This window comes from Diabrotica undecimpunctata, chromosome 6 (assembly GCF_040954645.1).
Source record: "Diabrotica undecimpunctata isolate CICGRU chromosome 6, icDiaUnde3, whole genome shotgun sequence".
Lineage (NCBI taxonomy): Eukaryota > Metazoa > Arthropoda > Insecta > Coleoptera > Chrysomelidae > Diabrotica > Diabrotica undecimpunctata.
This window is the reverse complement of record NC_092808.1, coordinates 129,770,015-129,793,745: the sequence shown is the minus strand read 5'-3', so window position 1 is coordinate 129,793,745 and position 23,731 is coordinate 129,770,015. Positions and strand designations below refer to the sequence as shown.

Here is a 23,731-nt window from a genome sequence, read left to right as displayed (position 1 = left end):
AGAAGCATGTTGCTCTGCGGAGTTTGACCTGTCAATTAAGGGATAAAGAAGTAGTGGATATTGGAAAATCATCGCTTAGTACATTGTTAAAAGACATCGGAATTAAATTCAAAAAGGATGACAATCGACGAGCATTAATTGTAATGCTGCTCTAGATTCATAGAGCCAGATTCCTTCGTAAATATATGAAAAATCTTGAAAGTGTATTTACAAGCAAAGTTGTTTTTTAGATGAAACTTGGATTTACTCAAAAGGAAATAAAACAAATTCTTGGCAAGACAATAGTGCCAAAAGTGTCCGGAAATCGGAAGGTTGTGATGGTCCACGTTTTGCAATTGTTCACGCTGGTTCACCAAAGGATTTGTTTCGGAAGCAAATTTATTGTTTTGTTCAAAATCTAACGTAGCTGATTATCATGGAGAAATTAAAAACGAACTTTTTACTAAGTGGATAAAAACACAATTAATACCTATTTAGAAGAGCCATCATTGATTGTAATGGATAATGCTTCTTATACTGTCCTTTTAAATAAACAACCTTCAACTACTTCAAGGAAGTATGAAATTATTAGTTGGTTGATAACAAATAATATTAAATGACCCACATTTTTCTAAAGCTGAATTGCTAAAAAAATTATTTCAACACCTTCATGTTTTCAGTATGATTACGGTTACAGTTTGAATAGATTTTACACATATTTTATTCTCATTACATATAGATCTATAGATCAAGTTTCATCTATAAAAACAAACTTGTAACAGTTCTTCATGTTTATATTTTTTATATAATCTCAAAGATTCTGTTCTCTTTACTGCAATATGAGATTGTTCCATCAGTCCTCGCCTTGGATCATCTTTTATCCATTTAAAACCAATGTCTTTCAGTACAATATTGAGTGACATACGATAACCAGTAAACAGATCTTTTTCCTTCAATTGAATCCATAAATGGATCAAAGTCACATGAGTGACAAAAGGAAAAGTTGCAATTCTGACTTTTGGATCCCCATACAAAGACGAGTTTTAGTAAGATTGTAGTGTTGATAACTCATTTTCTCTAAAGGTGCATTATATTAAAAATATTAATTGTTTTTTATGTAACTCATTCGATAGTTTTGTATTTCTCAACATTAGGTAATATTAAATTTTCTTAACAATATTAACTTTTTTGTTGTGACTTTTTTTAAATCTATTTATTACCGTTCTATATTTATGTTTATACTATGAGTTCGGTATGAGGTTCAAGCTGTTTAATGTTAATAAATATATTTTAAACAGCTTATTTGTATTTTTTTTAATATTAAACTAATTTTAATACTTAATATTTTCCAAAACAGTCCTTAAAATAATACCAAGAATTAAAAAAAAATAAGGAAACAACATGAGGTGTTCCACAGCTACGTGGTTCTATTATAGCGGTCATCCATCCAAATCCACACCGTGTTCGACCCTGCTGCTATGTGACAATAGAATAAAATTGATACAAAATAATTATTTTGGCAGATTGTACAAATAATATTTAGATTACTTTTTAATCTTCTTTTCATCATATTTTTATTAATCCTATTCCCGACGAATACTAATCCAAATACACAAAAATTATGATAAAAAATATATTTACTAAATTTAACTTTATAAAATACATCCACCGGGATAATAGAGTGGACGTACTTATAACAGTTTTTTTTAACGGCATTTTTTAGTTACGACGATTGAATTGCGAAGCCCTACTTCGGTGCTTAAGGCAGCTTTTAATAAAATAATTATAAATGTGCAACTTTGTTTTATATGTATTAATGAGATATGTGCGGATAGTTTCATAAAATTCAGGACTTCAGAGGATTAAGAAGCTTTCCCAGAACATGAGAGTAAAGTTTCCTGGCACGACAAAACTTTAATAAAAGATTTTATTTTTCCATTTTTGTGGTAATATTCTCAAATGAGATTGAAAACTAAAATAGGTACCACAGAGAAACGCCTTCAAAACAATAATCATTTTTATTAATCAAAATTATTATATTAAAAATAATATCAGCGTCTAAAGAAGTATTCTAGATTCAAATTTAAACTTAAATTGCATGTATGTATCAATTTAATTTTCCATGAGGATGATCATGACGTATAACGCGTAACCATAACCGCATAAGATTCATTGTTACTTACAAGATGGAGACATGTAAATTCAAAATAATTCCCCGATTTTTATTTTAATATTTGTCATTCGATAATCATTTTGAAAATTATCTGATTAAACATTTACTGCCAATAAATATTTATTTTTTATGGTGGAATAAAGGAAGATTATCAAGTACTATCGATATTCGTCAAAAAAACATGGTAAGAAATTATACAAATACATTATGTCGAAAAATGGTTTATTCTTTTTAGTGTGTGAAAAATTATGAATATATTGTTAATTTTTAGCAGCATAATTTATTTAGATATTTATGCTGAGATATAAATTATTGAAATCCGAGCATCTATGTTTGCTATTTAGCAAAATATAATGATATAAAAGAAATACCATCTGAATGACTTAAATTTATGTTCGCAGCTATAAGAATGTTCAGATTTTTAAGATATTCATGACATATTATTATAATAAAAAAAAAACTAGGTTGAAAAGGTTGAAGATAGGTTGAAGAAAATTGAATTTCAAATTTCAAAATCAGTATACATAAGAAAATGTATGTTCTCGGCTTCCAATGAAGCAATTTTCTTTTTTAATACGATGTAACTCGAATAGAGCCACCTAAATAAGGCACTAACAAATCCGAAAGATGTTTTAGTTTTGTTATAAATAAATTAGTTTATTTATAACAAAAGAAACCTACATGTTTTTTCTATATTATAGAAGTTTTTTAGAAAAAAATTAACAAATGTGTATCTTCTAACGCTCTAAATACAAATATTCTCTTTTGAAAGCTATACAATTATTAAAACTGTAACATTTTTTTAATTAATATATTAAATTAATTTTAATTCCTTTTACCCATGTGGATGATACGCTGATGGTCGTGTTTACGATCAGAAATTTTTGTTGAAATATGACTGAAGAATCTACCTAAGTATTTATTTAGAGACGCCGGTCTGGCGAATCCTTAGCTAATCCTCTTTTTCATAAAAGCGGTAATTGTCGTCGAACGCCCGTTATAATGTTTTTCGGGAAAAACCTAATCTAGGAGATTTGATATTCCATCACGTTTGTAGGTAGAAGTATACCGTTATGTTCAATGTTAATTAGAACCTTATCTTCTTAGAAATAGATACAGGCTGGCCTATCATTTTTGGGGGGAAGATACCCTCACCTTTTCTTGGGTAGCTTGCACCTTCAAGGGTAAATAAATTCAGTGTTTAATACCAGTACAGTATTAACTTCAGTGACTTAAAGCAGCAGTCGCCAGGAATCACTGTAAGTTGACATAATTTTAATATCTCCACCTATCTGGGCAAGTAACATGGTATAGCATCATATCATCTCCCATTATCTGGACGTATCGAACGATCATACATGTCTTCAAATGTAATTGAGAGTAGCTACTGAATTTTGCAGTCAATTAAAGAACATTCTATATTTTTTTTTGTTACGAACCAAATAATCGACTTAACCAAGTGCGGTTTGGTTAAATTTTTATGTTTTCACGTCAGTAAACTTTTTTGTATTTTTGTAAATTTAAATTTTATTAATTTTTGTTATCTTTTGTGTTTTTTATAATTTGTATTCAATTTTATTTGCTATAATATCTCGAGATTCGCCAAAACTTTATTTGTGCATGCTTGTGTTATACTTATATCTTTGTAAAGATATTTTCTAATTATATTTCTGCCTATTTTTATATGTATACCACCATTTTATAGTTGTTGGTGTATCTTTATTACTTGTGTTGCATTCAGCAGCGTCGTAATTGTGTTGTTGTTTAATATATTGTTATTGTTTCATGTATGTATTTTATTTGTCGACTCCTAACAAAGTTCCCTGATATATTTGCTTTTTACCTTTAAATATAACTATACCTTTGACCAGTAGAAAGATCAGGCTTATTAAGTTTCGTAGGTAAGTAAGTGTAATATCTTATATATTTATTTTTTGTTTATGTAGAGTGTTGACCAAATTTATTCAATAATTAACTGTGATATCTTTTCTTGGGTTTGGTCTCAGAACGAAAGGAAAGAAGGAAAGATGTTCTTATCTCTTTTCTTTTCTAAGGTTTCTTAATTTTCTCCTTAAAACCCAAAAAATTAAGTGGCGCCCTGTTCCCTATCTTATCTTATCTTTGGTAATTTTACCCATCTATCTTTTTGTTCATTTCTGTGTCTTTTCCAATAGCTCTTATCGTATCTTTACTTATTTCGTCCGTTGGACCCATTCCTGGTTCCAAAAGCTAGTTTCGAACCCACGACTCGCTCTCCACCAACCATCTGGCTGCCGTCCGCAGTGTCTCCATTGGTGACCTTTCTAGCACCATCCAAAAAAGGTTTCCGAGGTTACAAAACATTTTTTGTTTAAACAAATTAATTTTTTTCTGATACTTTTATCTCATGATGACTTCACAACAATATAATTTAACGCTCTTAGATTTAATAATTAATAATTAATTTAATAATTTATTTTATATTAACCTTAAAATAAATGAGGAAATCTTAGATACAAGAACAACAAGTCTGGGATTACCTCAGGGTAGCGTTTTAAGTCCTATATTGTATACAATCTATACCTTTGACCTAGAAAAGCTAACAGACGAATTGAGGGACATTAAGATACTGGAATATGCTGACGATATATGCATTTACATTGACAATTCTGATCTCGAATCTGGTTACAGTTCTTTAAATCATTTTTTTCTTTGATTTGGCCAATGGTGTCACGAGAAAAGTTTAAAGATTTCACCAACGAAATCGAAATCATGTATATTCACCCGGAAACGAACCGTTCCCAATCAGATTGTTTTACAAGAGCATAGTTTTCCCATTATTTCTTGTGTAACATATCTAGGAGTAACAATTGATAGAAAATTAGTCTGGAAAAAGTAGAAAGAATATTAAAAAAAAAGCCGAGAAAGGATTAAATATATTAAGAGCTGTAAGTTCTTACAACTGGGAAGCCGATCCAGAAATGTCCCTGTTATTATACAGGTCATGTATTAGATGAATTCTGGATTACGGATGCTTTTTATACTCTCAAGCAGCCTCCAGTAACTTAAAAAAGTTAGATGATAAATGTCTAAGATTGTCCCTTGGAGCCTTTAAAAGTACACCAATTTCAAATCTTCATATAGAATGTTGCGAAATGTCTATACAGCTAAGAAGAAAATATATCTGTAATAAATTTTTGTGCAAAATTTTATCTAAAAATAATAGTCTATTTAGTAAATGTTACAACCTATTTATAATGGATTTTAGGAATAAGTACTGGAAGAAAAAAGAATCACTGGTTTTATGTAAATCGTATCAAGACTGCTTACAATATACAGACAATGTATAAAAACGAACTGTTACCGATATACCAAACAAACTTAACTGATGTGCCTGAGATAGAAATACGTTTTCTAAGAGATTATTCTAATTATCCTAAGTAGTTGAGAAATGTGATGTTTAATTCAGACATAGAAAATGATTTTAAAAATTATCATATCATATTTACAGATGCATCAAAAAAGACGAAAGAACGTCTTGTGCATTTTGGGACCCTACACAAAACTATTTCGAGGCTAAATAAACTTCTGAGTGAATTTTCAAGTTATTCAGCTGAATAACTCACTGTATTAGAAGCATTAAAATATATTAAAACTAATTTATTTAATAATAAAAAATTTTTAATAATATGAGATTGTTAAAGTGTTTTACATAAACTTTCAAATATGTCTACTAACATTAATATTAATTATATCTTACAAAATATATTAACCAATTTTAAATACTTGTACGAGGAAGTAAAAATAGTTGTGTTTGTTTGGGTTAAAGCTCATTGTACCATTTACCAACATGTAAACTTTTTCAATTTTAATAAAATCTATAAAAATAATAAATAAATAATAAAATTAGTTTATTTAATTACTACGAATGGTAAAACAGCTACTCCGCTCACATCTTATTAGTAAAAATTTGTTTAAGGCATTAAACACCTAGGCATTTTCCGCGCTTAGCTGCTCATTTGGGATTATTAAGTGGACTAAAACGGATATAGAAACTCTTCAGCGAAAAGTACGAACACACCTCACAAAGGCACAAAAACACCGTCCTCGAAGTGCAGTAGAAATAACGACATTACCGCGGTATTTAGGAGGACGAGGACTTATGGATATAAGCGAGCAATTAGAAAAACAGATTAATTTAAGAACTTATTTTCAGGTGCAGGCGGAGACATCTACTCTTCATCGCACGATTTGTGAAGTAGATGACACAACACCGATCAAACTGAGGGAACAAGAAATGCGCATAAACCATCGTACTAAGAACGAAAAAATGCCCATCTGGATGGGTAAACCTCTGCACGGGCGACATCCGAATGAAGTCAGTCAAGACTATGTCGACAATATAGCGTCAAACTATTGGTTGACATCAGGAGAGATGTTTCCTGAAACAGAAGGTTCATTATTTGCCATTCAGGATCAGGTTATACTAACCAAAAATTAGCTGAAATATATCGTCAAACACCCTCAGGTTCAAAACGACAAATGCCGATATGGATGTCAAGCACAAGAAACCATTCAACATCTTACAGGGGGCTGCCAGGCATTTGCTGCAACTGAATATAAGGAACGGCATGATTCAGTAAGGAAGCTCCTCCATCATAAGATCATACAGAAAACTGTGCTACTTTCGACGTCCAGATGCGTGCGAAAATTTTTGCGAGATACACCGACGTGCAAGTCACCTAGGACTCGATAACATGGAAAGAATTCCACCAGAGCTCAATCCTTTTGATACCGTAGGTATCTGGGATGAGTGAATTTTCCCCTTAGAGGGAGTGTGAGCCGTATGGCTAAATCTGGATAAATTACTTTATTCAATTTTAAACATGTTATTTAAATTTAAAAAAATACAGAAAACATAGTCGGTATGAAGCTTCGCGCTAGTCTACAGTAGGTACTGCTTACTGTACCACTTTTTTTTTCTGGGTACGCTGAGTGGTACATATTATGTTGGTCCAAAAAACTTAAAAACTACCACCAAAAGAATGCTGTGATTACTAATATTCATTAAATTATATCTCCCAAACATCAGTTATTAAAAAAAATATAATATTTGAAAGTCCTTTCTATTGATCTTTTGTTAAAGGGTTAATTAAACTAAAGTTTGCGTTTCTGTAGAAGATTGTCCAGAGTTTTGTTTTTGCCTGTCTATCTATCAAGTATATACAAACACATGTAAAAGAAAACGAATTATTTTTTAACCTTTTAGGATAAATTTAAATATAGAATCTGTGACGAAAATGTAAACCCCATTTGTAATCAGAAGAGGATATACCTAAAACGCCGAAATATATATTTGCATTTAGTTGATAACAAATATTAAGTGTATTTTGCTTATCTCAAAATATGTTGCTAAATCAACCGTTTTTCATATCGGGTTGATAAAATTCGGAATGGCTAAAACAAATTATAAAAGAATACTGTAAAAAAACCACTAAATAAAATAATTTATTAGAAGAGAAGAAAAAAATATTCATATTAATGTTCTCTATAAATGTTCACTTGAAGTTCTTGTATTGTTTAAAGAGAAAATGGTAAATGTCCAGATAATTATAGAAACCTGTACAAACATCTTAAGTCAAAAATGCTTTTTTTAGGTGGCGCTAGAGTCAAGAATGGTACGACTTGAATGTCAATGCCAAGCATACACAATAGGACTCTAGATTAATAACACCAAAAGGTAAACAACTATTAAAAACAGCAGAAAACAAAAGTCTTGACTTTATATCAACAGGTGAACCAACCTATTAGCCAACCGACAGAACTAAAATCCCTGATCTTGTTGACTTTGGAAATTAGAAGGGAATTTCCAAAAATTGCATGTTGGCAAACTCTTGTCTTGAATTGTTATCTGATCATTCTCCAATTCAAATTACTATCACACTGAGATAATAAAAAAGGAACCAGCGCCAAGTTTAGGCAACAAATACACCAATTGGAATGATTTTCGTAAATATCTTTTGGCTAAATAGCAATTATCTAAATGGCTACAATGTCAAACATTGGGTCTCGGCTATGATCAGTTCACGTTGTTGTCACTTTGCAGTTGACATTGAAAAGAACTTCTTGTCATGAAATTAACCATAATTTTTTACCTATTTTTATAGTTTGTGTACTTTTGAGGTAAAGAGAAAAACGAAGGTATATAGGTTCGATATTTCTAGTGTTATAAAATTGTACTGCAATAGTAATTTTAAGTATATAGCATTTTAACTAACGACAGCTTTTTTAAGATGGCGGATAATATTGAATGGGATGACATTGATCCAGTGATCAATCTAACTCCACGTTACGTACACTCTAGGAATTAATTTATAACGTTTGTTGCAGATTTAAGAATATCAATCAAGATGGGAAGAACGTACAAAAGAAAATTAGGGAGTAAAACGTATGGCATTTTTTATGTACGTATTTTAATGTAGAACAAGTTAATCAGGCGTTGCATGATGTATTGGAAAATAAATTCTAAAGAAAAGCCGAAAAAAAACACAGATTTGCCAACGGAATTTTAAATAACAAATACCATGAAAGGAAGATTAAGAGAACAGGTGGGCAATCTGTGTTCACATATGAACAAGAAATAGCCATTATTAATAACGTTTTAACATGTGTAGATTGGGGAAATCCACTAAGCGCAATGGGTTTGAGAATGTTCGGCAAAAGTTTTTTGGAAAAAAGTGGTAGGAGTGTATCTAGATTTAAGGAGAATATCCCTGGAATTGACTGGGTAAATAGCTTGTTGAAGAGACATTGAGGTATTGCTAGTAAAAGATTAGAAACTAATATTATAAAAAGCCGAGCGGAAGTACCTCCGGACCTGATTAAAAAATACTTTTGACATTTTAAAACAAACGATTGTAAACGTTCCCGTTGAAATATTTTTAAATATGATGAGTCCAACGTCTAGATTACATCGGAAAAAAATTGTGCGTCTACCGAAGAGGTACTAAATATCCCGAAAAAATATGTAACCATTCAAAATCTGCTACATTGATTATGATTTGCGGATCCGCCTCAGGTATACTTCTGCCACCTTACGTCATATGTATGTGTATGTACAGCGTTAACAGGCCTTTTAGGCCCGTTGCTGGATGGATAATTTTCATCGTTTTCTGTTCTTAGCTATCAGCTTCCAACCTCTGATTCCCATTTCCGTACCTATTTATCCCACTAACCCTTACAATTTTTTCTAGAACTATATTGTATAGTAATGTAGACGACGGGTCTCCTTGGCGAACACCTTTTTTCACTTCGAATTCTTCTGAGACTCTACCGTTGCATTTCACAGCACAAATGGATTGTCTAATTGTCATTTTTACCAATCTTACTATTTTTTCCAGCACTTGGAATTTTTTTAGCGTTTCTATTGATTTGTTTCTATCTATTGTATCGTAGGCGGCTTTGTAATCAATGAAAAGTACTTGTGCTGAAATGTTGTATTCTTAGCAATTGATCAGGATTTGTTTTAGCATAAAAATTTCTTCGGTTGTTGATCTTCCTTTCCAAAATCCTCCCTGGTATTCTCCTAGATTCTTCTCTACTTATATTTCTAATCGTTTTTTAATTAGTATGGCGAGCATTTTATATAATACCTCTAGTAAGGATATTCCTCTATAGTTTGTGCATTCAGTTCTATCTCCATTTTTGTGTATAGGAATTATAATCGACTTATTCCATTCTTGAAGCATTTCTTCGGCATCCCACACTTCTAGTATTAGCTCACTAAGTTGGTTTATTAAGGCCTCTCCTCCATATTTTAAGTTCTCTGCTACAATGCCGCTCTCCCGGAGCTTTTTTGATTTTTCATATCTTTTATTATTTCTTCAATTTCTTCTCTTGTGGGTTTGGTATTTTTTCTATTACTATTTGAGGTTTAGGTATATTATAATTTTCTTCAGTATACACTTCTTCATTTAGCATCTCTTTGAAATATTCTTTCCACCTTTCACATATTTGGTCTTCGTCCACTATCAGATTTCCTTGCTTATCTTCTACACTCATCGTTCGTCCCTGATATCCAGTTTTAATGTATTTTACTTCTTTGTAAAACATTTTTATTTCATTTTTCTTAATTTTCTTCAATACACTTTATCATCCATATACTTTCGTTTCCGCTCCCTTAGAATTTTCTTTACTTTCTTTCGTTGTTCGGCATACCTTTCTACGTCGTCTTGTTTTTGCGATCGTAAACTTTTTTTAATCTCAAATCTGATCTTTCTTTAACTCTGTTCTACATTCGTCAACGAACCAGTGGTTTTTTCTAAATTTTTTATTATTGGTGTGTTCTTCGACGTTGCTTCCTTTATAGTGTTTGTCATTTTCAAGAACTTTTGTTGTATGTTACTCACAGTAGTACTATCTTGTTTGGCGTAGGTTTCTTGTATATTCTTTTGATAATCCTGCGCTACATCAAATTTTCGCAGTTTTTCAAAATTAAATTTACATTGCACTTTCTTTTTCCGTTTATGCTTTTTAATCATTGCTTCTCTCATATTAAGTCTAACCAAAAAAAAACGTCAGCCCCTCTGCACATTTTCACATTTGTTATTTCTCTTGTATTAAGATGTGGTCTATTTGGTTAGTTTCATTTGATCCCGGAATTTTCCACGTTCCTTTATAAATATATTTTTTCCTGTATAAAACGTGTATGGGCTAATCTTTTCAATGTTGTTTCTAGTCAAATGTGTTTCTGTATTGCTATGATGTGTATTTTATATTTTTTAAGTTCTTCTATTAGGTTAATTAATACTCCCTCCTCGTATACTCCTCGTACATTCCATGTAGCGAATTTTTGGTTCATATTCTTATTTTTTGTTTTGCTATTTATGTTCAAACTCATTTTCCTGTTCATCGCTAGGGCCCGTTGGCATAATGGGCTGTCTTTATCTTTTCCACTACTATATGCCGTTTTTTGGGTCCATTTTTCCAGAATTTTGTCGTTTGAAAGTACCATTTCCGGCCCATTCCCATTTTATGCCATACACAGTTAGGTTTTTGTAAGCTACATTCACGTTTTTACCTTTGACTCTTAGTTCCTTGCATTTACGCCATATACAAGTCGGAAAATTCAATTATTGGTTTGCCAGTTGTTTCTTACGACATGCTAGGCGATTCGATGGAAAAAAAGGTGTTAATAGGAGACAACCTAGCATCGCATTTTAATCCAGACGTACAGATTCTAATATGATAGAAATTAATAGCGTTATGAGAGCGTATTAGGAAAGTCGCATAGATTATCGGTACTCCAAACTGATAGCGAATATATCCAATAATGCAACCATGACTCTAAGACAACACAGAGATACAAAATGTATAAAAGTCAAAAAGGGAATCAAACAAGGAGACACGTTATATCCCAAACTCTTTACGGCAGTTCTGGAGAATGCTTTCAATAAATTGGAGTGACAAGCAAAAGGAATCAATGTCGACGGCGAAATGCTCTCCCACCTACGATTTGGCGGACCACATTGTTCTGATAACAGATAACTGAAACGAGATTGGAACTCTATTTACTGAGTTAGTTGCCGCCTATAACATATATTTTTGGATGACACGATACATGTCATGTATTAATAATAAGTCCTATAATCCAAATTGCTAGAGACAACCAAACTACTAAACTGAAAATAAGAATTACTTTAGCATGAACCGCATATGGAGCTCTATCAGACATCTTCAAGAGCAACATGCCAAATTATTTGAAAAAGAATACGTTCGACCAATGTGTGCTTCCAGTCATGACATACGGCGCCGAAACACTTTCCTTAACCCAGGCTACAGCAGTCAAACTGAGTAGCCCAAAACACGAATGGAACGCACTACTTGGACTGACTCTCAGAGACAGAGTTAGAAACGAAGAAGCAAGAAGAAGGACAAGCGTCACAAATGTTATAGAGCGTATAGCATGGCTGATGTGGAACTGGGCGGGCTATGTGGCCAGAATGAATGACGTATGGTGAATCCAAAACATTACAGTGTGTAGATCACGAGCTGACAGAAGAAGCAGAGGTAGATCACCTACACGATGGACAGACGACGTCAAAAGAATCGCTGGGAATTTGCTGCAGGAAGTTCAAGACGACGGAACTGAAAGAAATTAGGGGAGGCCTATATTCAACTTTGGACGCAAAAGACTGGATGATGATAATAATAATGACAAGAACAATATTCAACCTGACCAGTGTGAACTTTGACTGGACTATTGCAGTTGATTAATAAAATAAGTTAAGGCAATGTTTTCCTTTTCAATTTTAATAATTTTGGACGAGAAGACGTGCAGATATTTTCAAGATCATAGCAGTTTAGAAAATCCTTAAACTCTAGTACTTACATGTCTCACTCTTTCGTACCAATCTCTAAATGCTGGATTGCATTTCTCTTCCCAATGTTCAACTTTAGGACATTCCTGCATCCAAATCTCTATTACATCTAATAATTCGCATATCTTATTTATCTCATTGGAAGCATTAACTGTTGCCTGTTCGATGGTTTTGCATTTAACGGAATCGTTAAGGGTATAGATAAAACCCAAATATTCCTAAAATAGAGAGATATTAAGTAATAAGTAAACATAGGCAAAAAAAGTGAAATATAGTTTGTGCTATTCTTGGTAAAAATATGTTTTCGTTAGTATTCATTGTATACATAATGTATTATCTAAACTCCTATACAAAATTAACGAAACTAATTAAGTTAATGCTTTATTAATTTTTTTTTTAAGCTCGCTGTTATAAACCTGTCGTACTGCAGCTAATTGGTTTGCTGCGCATTTTACATTTATTCATAATACCTATTCCAGAATTCTGAAATCCTGTACCAGCTTGTACAGGTGGAATGTACCTGGTAGCTGGTATTGGTACCATATGTTTTTAGTCTCAATCTTCAAAAAGTGTTTGTCACCTGCAGTATAGTACCTCGCAATCACTGTTACAGAATCTTCAGCTGAAGTATTGATGATATAACCCACAACCCCAATGCATACTAGCTCATACCCGAAGCAAGCCTGTTGTGACGTTGAGATACTGTCTGCAGTATTTATTTTCTGCAGTACTTCAGCGCTATTAGAGTATGTCCGTCCAATATACAGTTTGCCGTATGTTTGACCGGGTATACTTTCCCAGTAAGGTTAAATTGTGTTCGAACTTCGCCTTTTTCCCCATCGCGGACGGTGCTTCTTGATACTCATCAGCTCTTTCATTACCATATATTCACTGATGACCTTGCACCAATGTCAGTTTGACACAGATATATTCCACCCATATGTCGAGTTGTTTTCAGCATTCCCACACTAGTCTAGAGTCTACCTTACGGTTTCTAAAAGCCCCATAGCCGCTTGTCTATCTGTGCATATATTCAAATCAATGCAAGATTGCATAAATCTCTGCTTGAAATTCTTTTTCTCCGAGAGTCGTCTTCCTACGGAGGTTGGAAGTTATAATGGCTATTTTCATTTTTAAACTTCCTGTTTTAAACAAATCAATCGATCTGTATTGATATCAATCACGTAGATTATTCTACCAAGAATTCTGTCTTCGGTCAACAGATCTTCTTCCTTGAATCTTTCTCTGTATTATGAGTCTCAAAATTTCATAGTTTGGTTCCCTCATCACGTGGCCTAGGTATTTCAGTTTTCTTATTTATATAGTGATGATTAGTTCTGTTTTTTACCAACCCTTTCAAGTATTTCTTTATTTGTAATTCTATCTTCTTCTTTTAGTGCCGACTCCACTAATGAAGGTTGGATATAACCATTACAAATTCGTCTATATCTTCTGCTTTTATTATAAACGTCTGTGTGCTTCCCCTTATAACGATGTGCTGTTGATGTGGCTATCCGACGCTGTAATTACAAGGCGAGCAAGTTTTTTGTACTTTTTTTGGCTTCTGCCTTTGGTGTCCTTTGGCCACAATACCACTAGGACATGTTATTGTTGATTTTACCATCATGTTATAACTACAACATGTCTAGTTTTACTCCTCACATTTTTTATGAGTACTCTGCTGATTCAAACTAAGCCTCGAGTATATTACCTCAAGTAACGGGAGAAAAAGCTCTCAATTTTTTATTGCTGCTTTGGGGCAGTATATAAGCTTTTATGTACTTGATTTCAGAAACCTTAGGTGGTGCATATGAGGTCAAAACATTCACATATTTCTGATGTCATTACTACTGCCACTAACAAATTAAGTTCATCTGCTACCTTACTCATTTTGTAGTCAATTTGTTTAGTGTCTTCTTGTAAATACTCCAATACATGTATTTTAGATTTTAATTATTGAATTTATGATTCAATTTATGCTGAATTAGAAGTTTTTAAAGTAAATTTTTTTGGTTAGATTTACTGTCATACAGCCCGATACAAAAGGAATAAAGCAGGAATAGGCACAGTAAGATTCTTCTTCTTCTTCACGTGCCATCTCAGCGACGGAGGTTGGCAATCGTCATGGCTATTCTGATCTTAGATGCTGCTGCTCTGAATAGTTCAATTGATGTGCATCCGTACCATTCCCTCAAGTTACGCAACCATGAGATTCTTCTTCTTCCTACACTTCTCTTGCCCTGGATTTTCCCTTGTATAATCAATTGAAGTAGGTTGTATATCTCATTACGCATAACATGTCCCAGGTATTGCAGCTTTCGTGTCTTGATGGTTTCCAATACTTCCATTCTGTTGTTAATTCTTCTCATGACTTCGTTGTTTGTTACATGCTCGGTCCATGATATCTTCAGGATTCTTCTATACACCCACATTTCAAATGCTTCCAACTTTTTAGCAGTCGACGCGTTAAGTGTCCATGCTTCTAGTAAGATTACATCGACATTATTAGAACGGGGACACACTGTTCTCGCGTAGAGACCAATCAAGGCATTGATTTATATAAGACACAACACTATACTTTATTTCACGTTAAGAACGGAACGTTTAGCTTATGCAGATCAGTGTAAAGTTCTCAGGCACGTGTTGCTACTAGACTGCCGATATACGAGTCATTCTAATCAGAGCCATATTCAGCACTGTGTAGATGTAGTTAACTTAATTTCACTAATAAGCGGATACGTATAGTTGAATACAGAATAATGCATTATAAATACTTGTTTCTTTAATAGGCAGGTGTAGGTATGTAATTATTATAGGTCTGATAAAAATAGTTAAATTTTACGCTTTGGATAAGATTTAACTAAAAGATAAAAAAACAAGTGCAACTTTTATTTCATTTGCATGTAAATAACAAAACAATAATTACTTACATTAACATTTTTTCTTGCATATAACATGATTTCGCCTTAAAAAAGATGTTATATTATTTGAAATTTTTCTCACTATTACCTAATTTTTACTTAATCGCTTACATACTTCTCGGATTTGGTACTTACTTTGGTATTGACAGCCCGTCAATAACCCAAAATTGTTGCTCCTCCTTAATAGCAAGTTTACAATAGTTTTTCAGTTGTCCACTGTTACCACACCAAATGCATTTCTTACTTACTGTTCCATTGCGGCACTTAAACTCTGTGTTGTGTGAGGCAATATGTCTTTTGACTTGACTCTATGCCTTTTCAATTGGATTCAACACAATGGTATAGAGGTAGTCTCAGAATGGAACATTTTTCTCTTTACACATCTCGTCGATTTTATATTTTAAGTATTCTTCTTTTAATGTGTTTACGACTTTCATAAGCTCTTATTTTAAATAATCTTCTTCAAAAGATATCTTTCTTAGCAATCATGTCTTAATTTGATCTTTATTAAACGCTTGCATCGGAATCTCTTCTTCTCTCCTCGAATGGTACGATGCGTTCATCGCATGTCCATCACCACAACAGTTTTCTTTAGAAGATTAGGAAACATCTTTTCCTTAAACCATTGTTTAAATATAGGACTATTCATCTCATCATGATAGTCCGCTGAGTTTTTTTTAGCTAAAAACCAAAAAGCAACACATTCCACAAAGCCTAATTCATTACCCGCATGCACTATAATAAATCGGGGGCCTCTTTGTGTCGGCTATGAAGACTTCTTTCCAAGATTAAGAGTAACACCTAGCCCAAATAAAACACAAATAATTCTCTTTAGACATCCCAATCACAGCAGTTACATCCTTCACAACGTAGCCGAAAGAATCGACCTTAGCCTCTTTGAAGATCGACTCCAGCTCTGTAACCAGATGGAATACCTGGGTTTGGAGTTTACAGAGACACTACACTGGAGGTCTGATCTAGCCACAACCCGTAACAGGGTAAGAAGAAGAGTCGGTCTACTCAACGCTCTATGTGGTAGATTTGGACGGATACATTTACGTACACTCATACGTACATACAAAACATACACCAGGCCCGTGATTGAATATAGAGCAAATATATATGCCTTATTTAGTTACGACCTTACACAACAGCTGCAGGGATTGGAAAAGGAAATCCTGCGTAAAGTAAACTACGAACGACCCGACTACCATTCTGCCCTTATACATCAACTATCGAACATTCAGCCCATAAATGGGTGGCTCTCCTCTCTGAGCAGGAGTTATACAATCAATACCATCCGAGGCCAAAACTTCAGAGTCCAAAACATCATCAAAACTACCTGCTCATCCTTTGGCAATGTATTCATCCATCCATCCATCCAATGGCGCTACAGCCCAAATCGGGCCTTGGCCTCCTTCAACAGGCTTCTCCAACCATCTCTATTTACCGCTGTTCTTTTCCATGAACGCGTTCCCAGGCAGTTCCTGGCATCCTCATCGACTTCATCTTCCCATCTCTTTTTAGGTCTTCCAACAGGTCTTTTTCCCTGCATTCTTGCATTTAATAATTTTCTGGGGATTCTATTCTCATGCATGCGGACCACGTGCCCTGCCCATCGTAATCTCTGCAGTTTAGTATGTTGTGCTAGAGTTGGTTCGCTATATTGCTCGTATATTTCTCTATTGTACCTAATTCGCCAGTTGTTGTTTTCACTTATTGGGCCCAGGATCCTACGTAATATTTTTCTTTCAAACACATCTAATGCATTGGCAGATTTCTGTGTCACCACCCATGTTTCGCAACCATAACTTACTATGGGCCTGATTATTGTTTTATAGACCCGGAGTTTTGTTTTCCGGTGTACGTCTCGCGATTTGAATATGTGGCCCATCGCGAAATAGGCTTTATTTGCCAGCACAAGCCTTCTATTTATTTCCGGTTCTTCTTCATTGCTTGCGACCAGATCCATTCCTAGGTATGTGAATCTATTTACATGTTCTATATCGTCAATAAAGTGTTGTTGCACCGGTCTATTTGATCTGGTTTGTATGAGTAGTTTTGTTTTATTTGTATTTATTGCTAGCCCTACTGCTTCTGCACTCTGTTTCAACTCAACGTAGGTTTCTTCCGCTGCATTCATTGTTCTGCTCATTATGTTTATGTCATCTGCGTATGCTGCTAATTGGGTAGACTTGTTTGTAAGTATGTTATTTCCAATGTATTCATCAGATATTCTAAAAGAAAACTCCCCTTCCTCCCCACTAAATTGCTGACTTTGGCCAGCAACGAACTCCTTGATAAATCCGTGGACATCCTGGAGGAAACTTCACTTTATTAGTTCACTTCGAGCTTTACTACGAACAGGAAAGGATCGTTTTTCTGTGGTTTCCCGATCCCATTTCACAATTATACCTGTCCTTAGCGCGACTTACATTTTTTATATCTTATTTTATATGTAAACTCACTCATTCATACCACTAATTAATTAATATACTAACAATTTCTGAAAAGGACCGTTTTAGCTCAAATCCTTTCACCTCTAATCACCCTAGACATCTACCTTCTCCGCAGGAACAACATCTACCGATGCAAACCACCAGTGAGACATAACACAGTGAACCAGAGCCGACACCAAATAGGACAAACCACGTCCTGAAGAGGTGAAGAGTAAAGACACCTAAAATAGGACAAACAGAAACATACCGAAGAAAGATAAACCAATCAGAGATAGAACAACACGGCAATGACGTTCTTTACGTGAAACGCTCTATAGGTCACGGAGAGAAGAAAGTTATACAAATGGTTTAAAACAAAAGTAACGAGATTAACTAAAATTTTTTTAGAGAATTATAATGATAATTTACTGTCTTTCAAAAAGTTAATTAAAGAGTTGTATACATCTACAGAGCCAAATGATAATAAATGTAGTGTATTCCAAGGAGCTACAACTTTACCTTTTTATAAACCATTTATTAGTTTAGATGAGTGGGCTGTATTTTTAGTACAATCAAAAAATGGATGATCTAAATCACTTTCCTCGTCAAAATTTATCCACACTTATCATTATCCAAAACCTGTATTTTAATATTAAGTGTTTTGAATAACATGCGTGCCCGAATCGTACTCTAATAATGGAAGTTATGTGGCTCTGAGAAACTCTACAAGATTTATACCTAGGAAATGTGGGAATATCTGGCTGTATTAACGAGTATCTATTTTGAATAAAGTAAATTAATTTTCAAAGATAGTAACTGCTTCATCACAAACACCAATGACATGAATGAAATTCTCCAATCTAAAATATTTAGTTTGTTCTGTAAACAAATTTTGCTACCTAATTAAAACTAGCCTAATACATTTTGCACCATTTTCAAATGCGTAAAAGATGTTGTTAGACATCTTAAAAAAAACACACAGATAAAAAATAAATTGTGTTTATGAGTTTTATTAAATGCTCAACAAATAGATAAACTGTATATGCTACAGAAGAAACCAAAAGGGCTTAAACATTTTAGATTACTTCATTTTTTAAACGTAAAATCAAGTTGTAAAGTAATTCAAAAAAATACTCAACTTACATAATAAGTTTCCGATTTCTCCCAACTCCGCATATCGTCGGTAGTTTTGATCAATTTACTTGGTATAACATAAACGTGATGATCTGCTACTAAAATAAGTTCTGTTTTAAACAACATAAATATAGAGGAACTGAAAGCCAAAAACAAGAAAGAAGTTGCGGAGTGAATAAAGAGCAAACACAAATTTTATCAACTAAAGGTACTAACACTACACTAAATTATTCTTCTCTCTCCCATTATTAGACGACTTTTTTTCCATTTATTCCAATTTTTCATTCGTTAATGGCTGTAGCACGTTGTGATTATGATTATGATTCCCATCATTTTAGGTCTTTTCTTACAAAGTTTCCTCGATTTCATTATATACTGTTGCATTCTGTGGGTTCAGATATTAAATGAAGTACAAAGCGTTATAACTAACTTTATTTAACTAAAAAACTCACTTAATTACAAATATGAATAATTATCGTTTAAAATAATTCGCACTGATGCATAGGCATTCCTGGCAACTTCTCTCCATCTTCTAGCCCTTAGAATCGGTAGGTCTTCTTCCATATCATCAATGTATCTCATTCGTGGTCGTCCTCTGCTTCTTGTGCCCTCTAGTTTTGAAAATGTTAATCTCTTCGTGTATTCGTGATCTGACATACTAGCATAGATGCATAGACTCGCCAATACTAATAATCAAAGCTGATGATGATCCCGTTTTTTCCTAGTTTAGGCTGTGTTGAATCTTCAAGAATGGGGTTTGTTAAGGGAAAAGTCAATCTGTGCATGTTGCCGTTCTCCCCAGGCTACGTGGTGGCTACAAAACAGTAATGTCAGAAGGATTTCCTACCTTTGTTTTTGCCGGTTGAACTAAACTTGCTACTAAGTACAAGTTCCATTGGAAAAATGGTCCTTTTCAAATTGTTGGCCTTTTGTTTGTTTGGTTTATATACACTAAAGAAATTTTCAATGAAGTTACCAGGAACCTGAAGATGGGACTCCAATTAACAGAGTTCTCTAATCTATAAAAAAGCGATGACAGGCAACTATACCTTACGGAACCAGCCTTACCCCACAATGATTTTACGCTAAAAAAATTAGATCCAGAATCGGAATTGCTCGGTCCACTTTTACCAGAATAAGATCCTTACTGTACTACAGTGACCTGAGTTTAGAGACCAAGATGTGGCTAGTGAGGTGCTACGTTCTTCCGGTTCTTTTATATAAAATCGAAGCCTGGACACTGACGCAAGTCGTTGAGAAGAAGATCGAAGCCTTCGTAATATGGATTTATAGGAAAATATTGAAGATATCTTATGTCGGCTATGCCACCAAGATCGAAGTCCAATTTATGAGAGAAAAAAAGAAGTGATTAACTTAGTGACGGAACGTAAACTTGGAAAAAAAATCAGAAGAGCTTATAGGCGACAAATATCTAGCCGTGGATAATACAAGTTAAAAGAGATAATGGAAAATATAATACCTCTAATCTACTTAATTTAAAAATAGTATCCAAATATGTTACTGGTCGTATATGTTGTAGGAATCATTTTCTTAGAACAAAAAAAAGTAATCAATCTTTCTCTTTTATCAAATATGTATCGACTTACCTATAGACCCATCAGATTGCATCTTGATATTCACAACTTATAAAATTATTGGTAAAATATATTTCTGTTTTGGCAGTTCGTATTTATCTCTAAAATTTGACAATTCTTTATCAGTTACCATGATATGTAAACAAATCGTGGATTTTTGTCATTTGCGAATAGAAAAATATGTCACTTAACAATTGTATCATTCGACCGTATAAATATATATATATATATATATATATATATATATATATATATATATATATATATATATATATATATATATATATATATAATATAATATGTAAAACTACAATTCGTAATTTTTTTCCTTTGCAGTGACGATTGCTAAAGGGCCATGGAAAAGGCATAGAGAGACGACGTACGGGAAATTTTCCTACACAAGAAGACGAAACCTCAACATTGTCATCAGAAGGTCGTGATGATGAGGGTGAGACGCCAAATATGGATGAAGTTACCAGCGGGAATGAATCGCAAACTACAGCAGATTTTTCAAGAGAAGTGTCACCTGCACACACATCTTTATTCGCGCCATATACAAAAAAGTCAAAGACCCAACAGATGTCGAAAAGAAATGATCCGATTGCAGATGCCTTCTTAAAAGCAAAACAGCAAAAAATTAATTATCTAAAAAAAAGGAAGAAAATAGATCAAAGAAAAATATAGAAATAGAGACGATGAAGCATTTTACTGCATGTAAAAGCATTGACTCCAAAACAAAAGATGAAGTTTCGTATTACAGTACTGCAATTATTAGATAACGAAATTCCGTCAACCACACAGCTTACTGACCCACAAAATACTGCTCAGGTAAATGTTGTTTATCACGACAGTCAATCGCCATCTTTAATGTCACCGATTAGTTCACTTGCAAGGCCCATTTATCATAATAACTCTCTTAGATTAAGCAGCATCCCCCAAAATACACAATTCGTCTCCATAATGCCTCAGAATATTTTACAGCCCATCCAACATGAAAATTTCAAGTCTTGAATTAAACATCAGTACAGAAACTGGTCAATCCATGAAAGTTTCTGGAGGCGATATGCGAACTCATCATCAAGCTCCTTCAGAAAACCTGCATTTCAGCGCCCAAGTATGCCAAATGTTTTTGATTACATGCACCTTTCACACTAATTTGTATTATATTTTTATTATTATATATAGGTATAATATTTATTTAAAACTTTTTTTAACTTACCGTAATGTTAACATAAGTCTTCCTTCAGCTGATATGGGTTGGACATGGCAATTCTTCCAAGTGATATTTATTTTTTCTTCATTTTTCTTTAAAATATAATGCTTTCTTCGTCCGGTGAAGAGAAAGACTTACAAAAACAGAATAAATGTGCGGTGCACAGTGCGTCAATACGGCCACTAATGTGCAAAGCAAAGGCTAAGCTAGGTGCGGGGTATGGTGCTGTGCGTTGCACTATGCGATGTGCGATGCGCCGTTGTGGCCGACCCCTTACCCTTTTGCGTAGGAACAGTGGACAAGCCCGAGTCGTTTATGTTCCTTGGCTCAATGGCTTTCATTTGGCTCAAAATTATTATCTATTATTACATTTGTCAATTTTTCTAAATATAATCGAATTTGTGCTGTATTAAAAGACCTTGCACGTGCAGCTGACGTTGATTCAGGTACTCTTAGAGAAATTGGAGGATTTCTCTGTGTAAATCCTCGTAACCAATCCAAGCCTGCCATTTTGGTTTGATGCGAAAATCTATTAGGGGTCCTTTTTGCCTCTCTTACTGCGTGAGCCACTCTTCTGACTGCAACTGTTGTCATATTAAAAAACCTGCTTTTTACATTTTTAAGATGTTAAACAATTTCTCATTCCAAATCTTGGCTAAACGTGGCATTATGTTCGCCCATATAGCCTTTTTCCCATCCGTTATCCTTGGAAGCACGCCGTCTAAGCATCATGGATGGAACACTGTCGATGCTAAAAGCCAACTCATTCTTTTTTCTCAGACAGCTAATATGGCCTGCCTAATTTCATTTTCACCAGTGATTTACATGTATACCGTCCCATATCTGTAAAAAAAAAATAAACGAATAATTCTGAATACAAAAGTTTTAACTAAGATCCGTGTGTGCATACCATGCCTTTTCAGACTGATCACTTGATCTAGGAACAAGAACAGCCAAATGTTACAACTAGCGTGCTAGCTCACTATTATTCAGTTTTGAAATTAGACCCTTTTTACAGACACCATTAGAAATTTTGGCGCTTGTTGGCATAGTCAAACTTCATTAAGCACTAAACAGTAAACGGCTAAATGCGTTTCCGCAGCGAAGTAATCATACTCACAGAAGAAATATCACGTGTTTCCCTAACCAAGTAGCCTACAGCGATGCCATATGTATTAAAACCCTAGGAGGAATGTGTACTATGCCATCTAAAGCATACTTCCCCTAGTCATACCCTAGTTTTATGTTTATCCATCATTATTAAACTATTTGGCTTTAAAGCAATGCCATTTGGACATTGTATTATAAATCTTATTTGTAATTTGATGCTTGCTGAATATTTTTCATGCATAGTCCTATTTCATCATCCAGTTGTTCCGAGTTTTGTAGAGGAACAGCCAGATTAATTTTGTCTTTAAGACTGAACTTGAAACTTTCTTGTTTCTTTTTCTGATGACTGTATCATTTACAGTTAAAACTATAGGTGAGTGATCACAGATCTCAACCGTCGTCAACTTCAATACAGTTTGTTGAGATATTTTTGAAGATAAAAAAGTCAATAAGATATAGAATTTTATTTCGTAGGCCAGTATGTTGGTCTACCAGTAGATATTGTTTCACAGTTTTGTTGTTTAAAAGCCGATAATAATTCTTTACCTTTAGTTGATATTCTTGATCCACAATATGTGTTCTTTGCATTAAAATCGCCACCATGATATGTCTCTTGCCTAAAGTCTTCATAAACTCTCATTGCTCTCTATTGATGGAATGTCTAGTATGACAATATAATGAGGTTATGTTTAGATTATGAGTTTTAAATTGAATACACGATACACAAATACCGGTATGCTATTGCGCACGCTACTCGCTCTCTCGCACTGTGTGATGTCAAGTGCGAAGCAAAGTTTCTATTAGAAGACT

General features: G+C 33.8%; 1 protein-coding gene across 3 annotated transcripts in view; it reads right to left on the bottom strand.

The window, feature by feature from the left end:
- Window positions 1-20,719, bottom strand: part of LOC140442824 (serine/threonine-protein phosphatase 2A activator-like) — a 30,954-nt gene extending 10,235 nt beyond the window's left edge. The window contains exons 1-3 of one of the 3 annotated variants that reach the window (XM_072533792.1): window positions 20,611-20,719; window positions 19,013-19,098; window positions 12,522-12,728 (exon numbers count right to left, since the gene is read on the bottom strand). In XM_072533792.1, coding sequence (XP_072389893.1) covers window positions 12,522-12,728; window positions 19,013-19,098; window positions 20,611-20,632 — 315 coding nt within the window. In that variant the 5' untranslated portion in view covers window positions 20,633-20,719. Of the gene's footprint in view, window positions 1-12,521; window positions 12,729-19,012; window positions 19,102-20,610 lie in introns of all 3 variants that reach the window. The other 2 variants (XM_072533791.1, XM_072533793.1) reach the window with 2 other exon arrangements.
- Window positions 20,720-23,731: the final 3,012 nt, after the last annotated feature.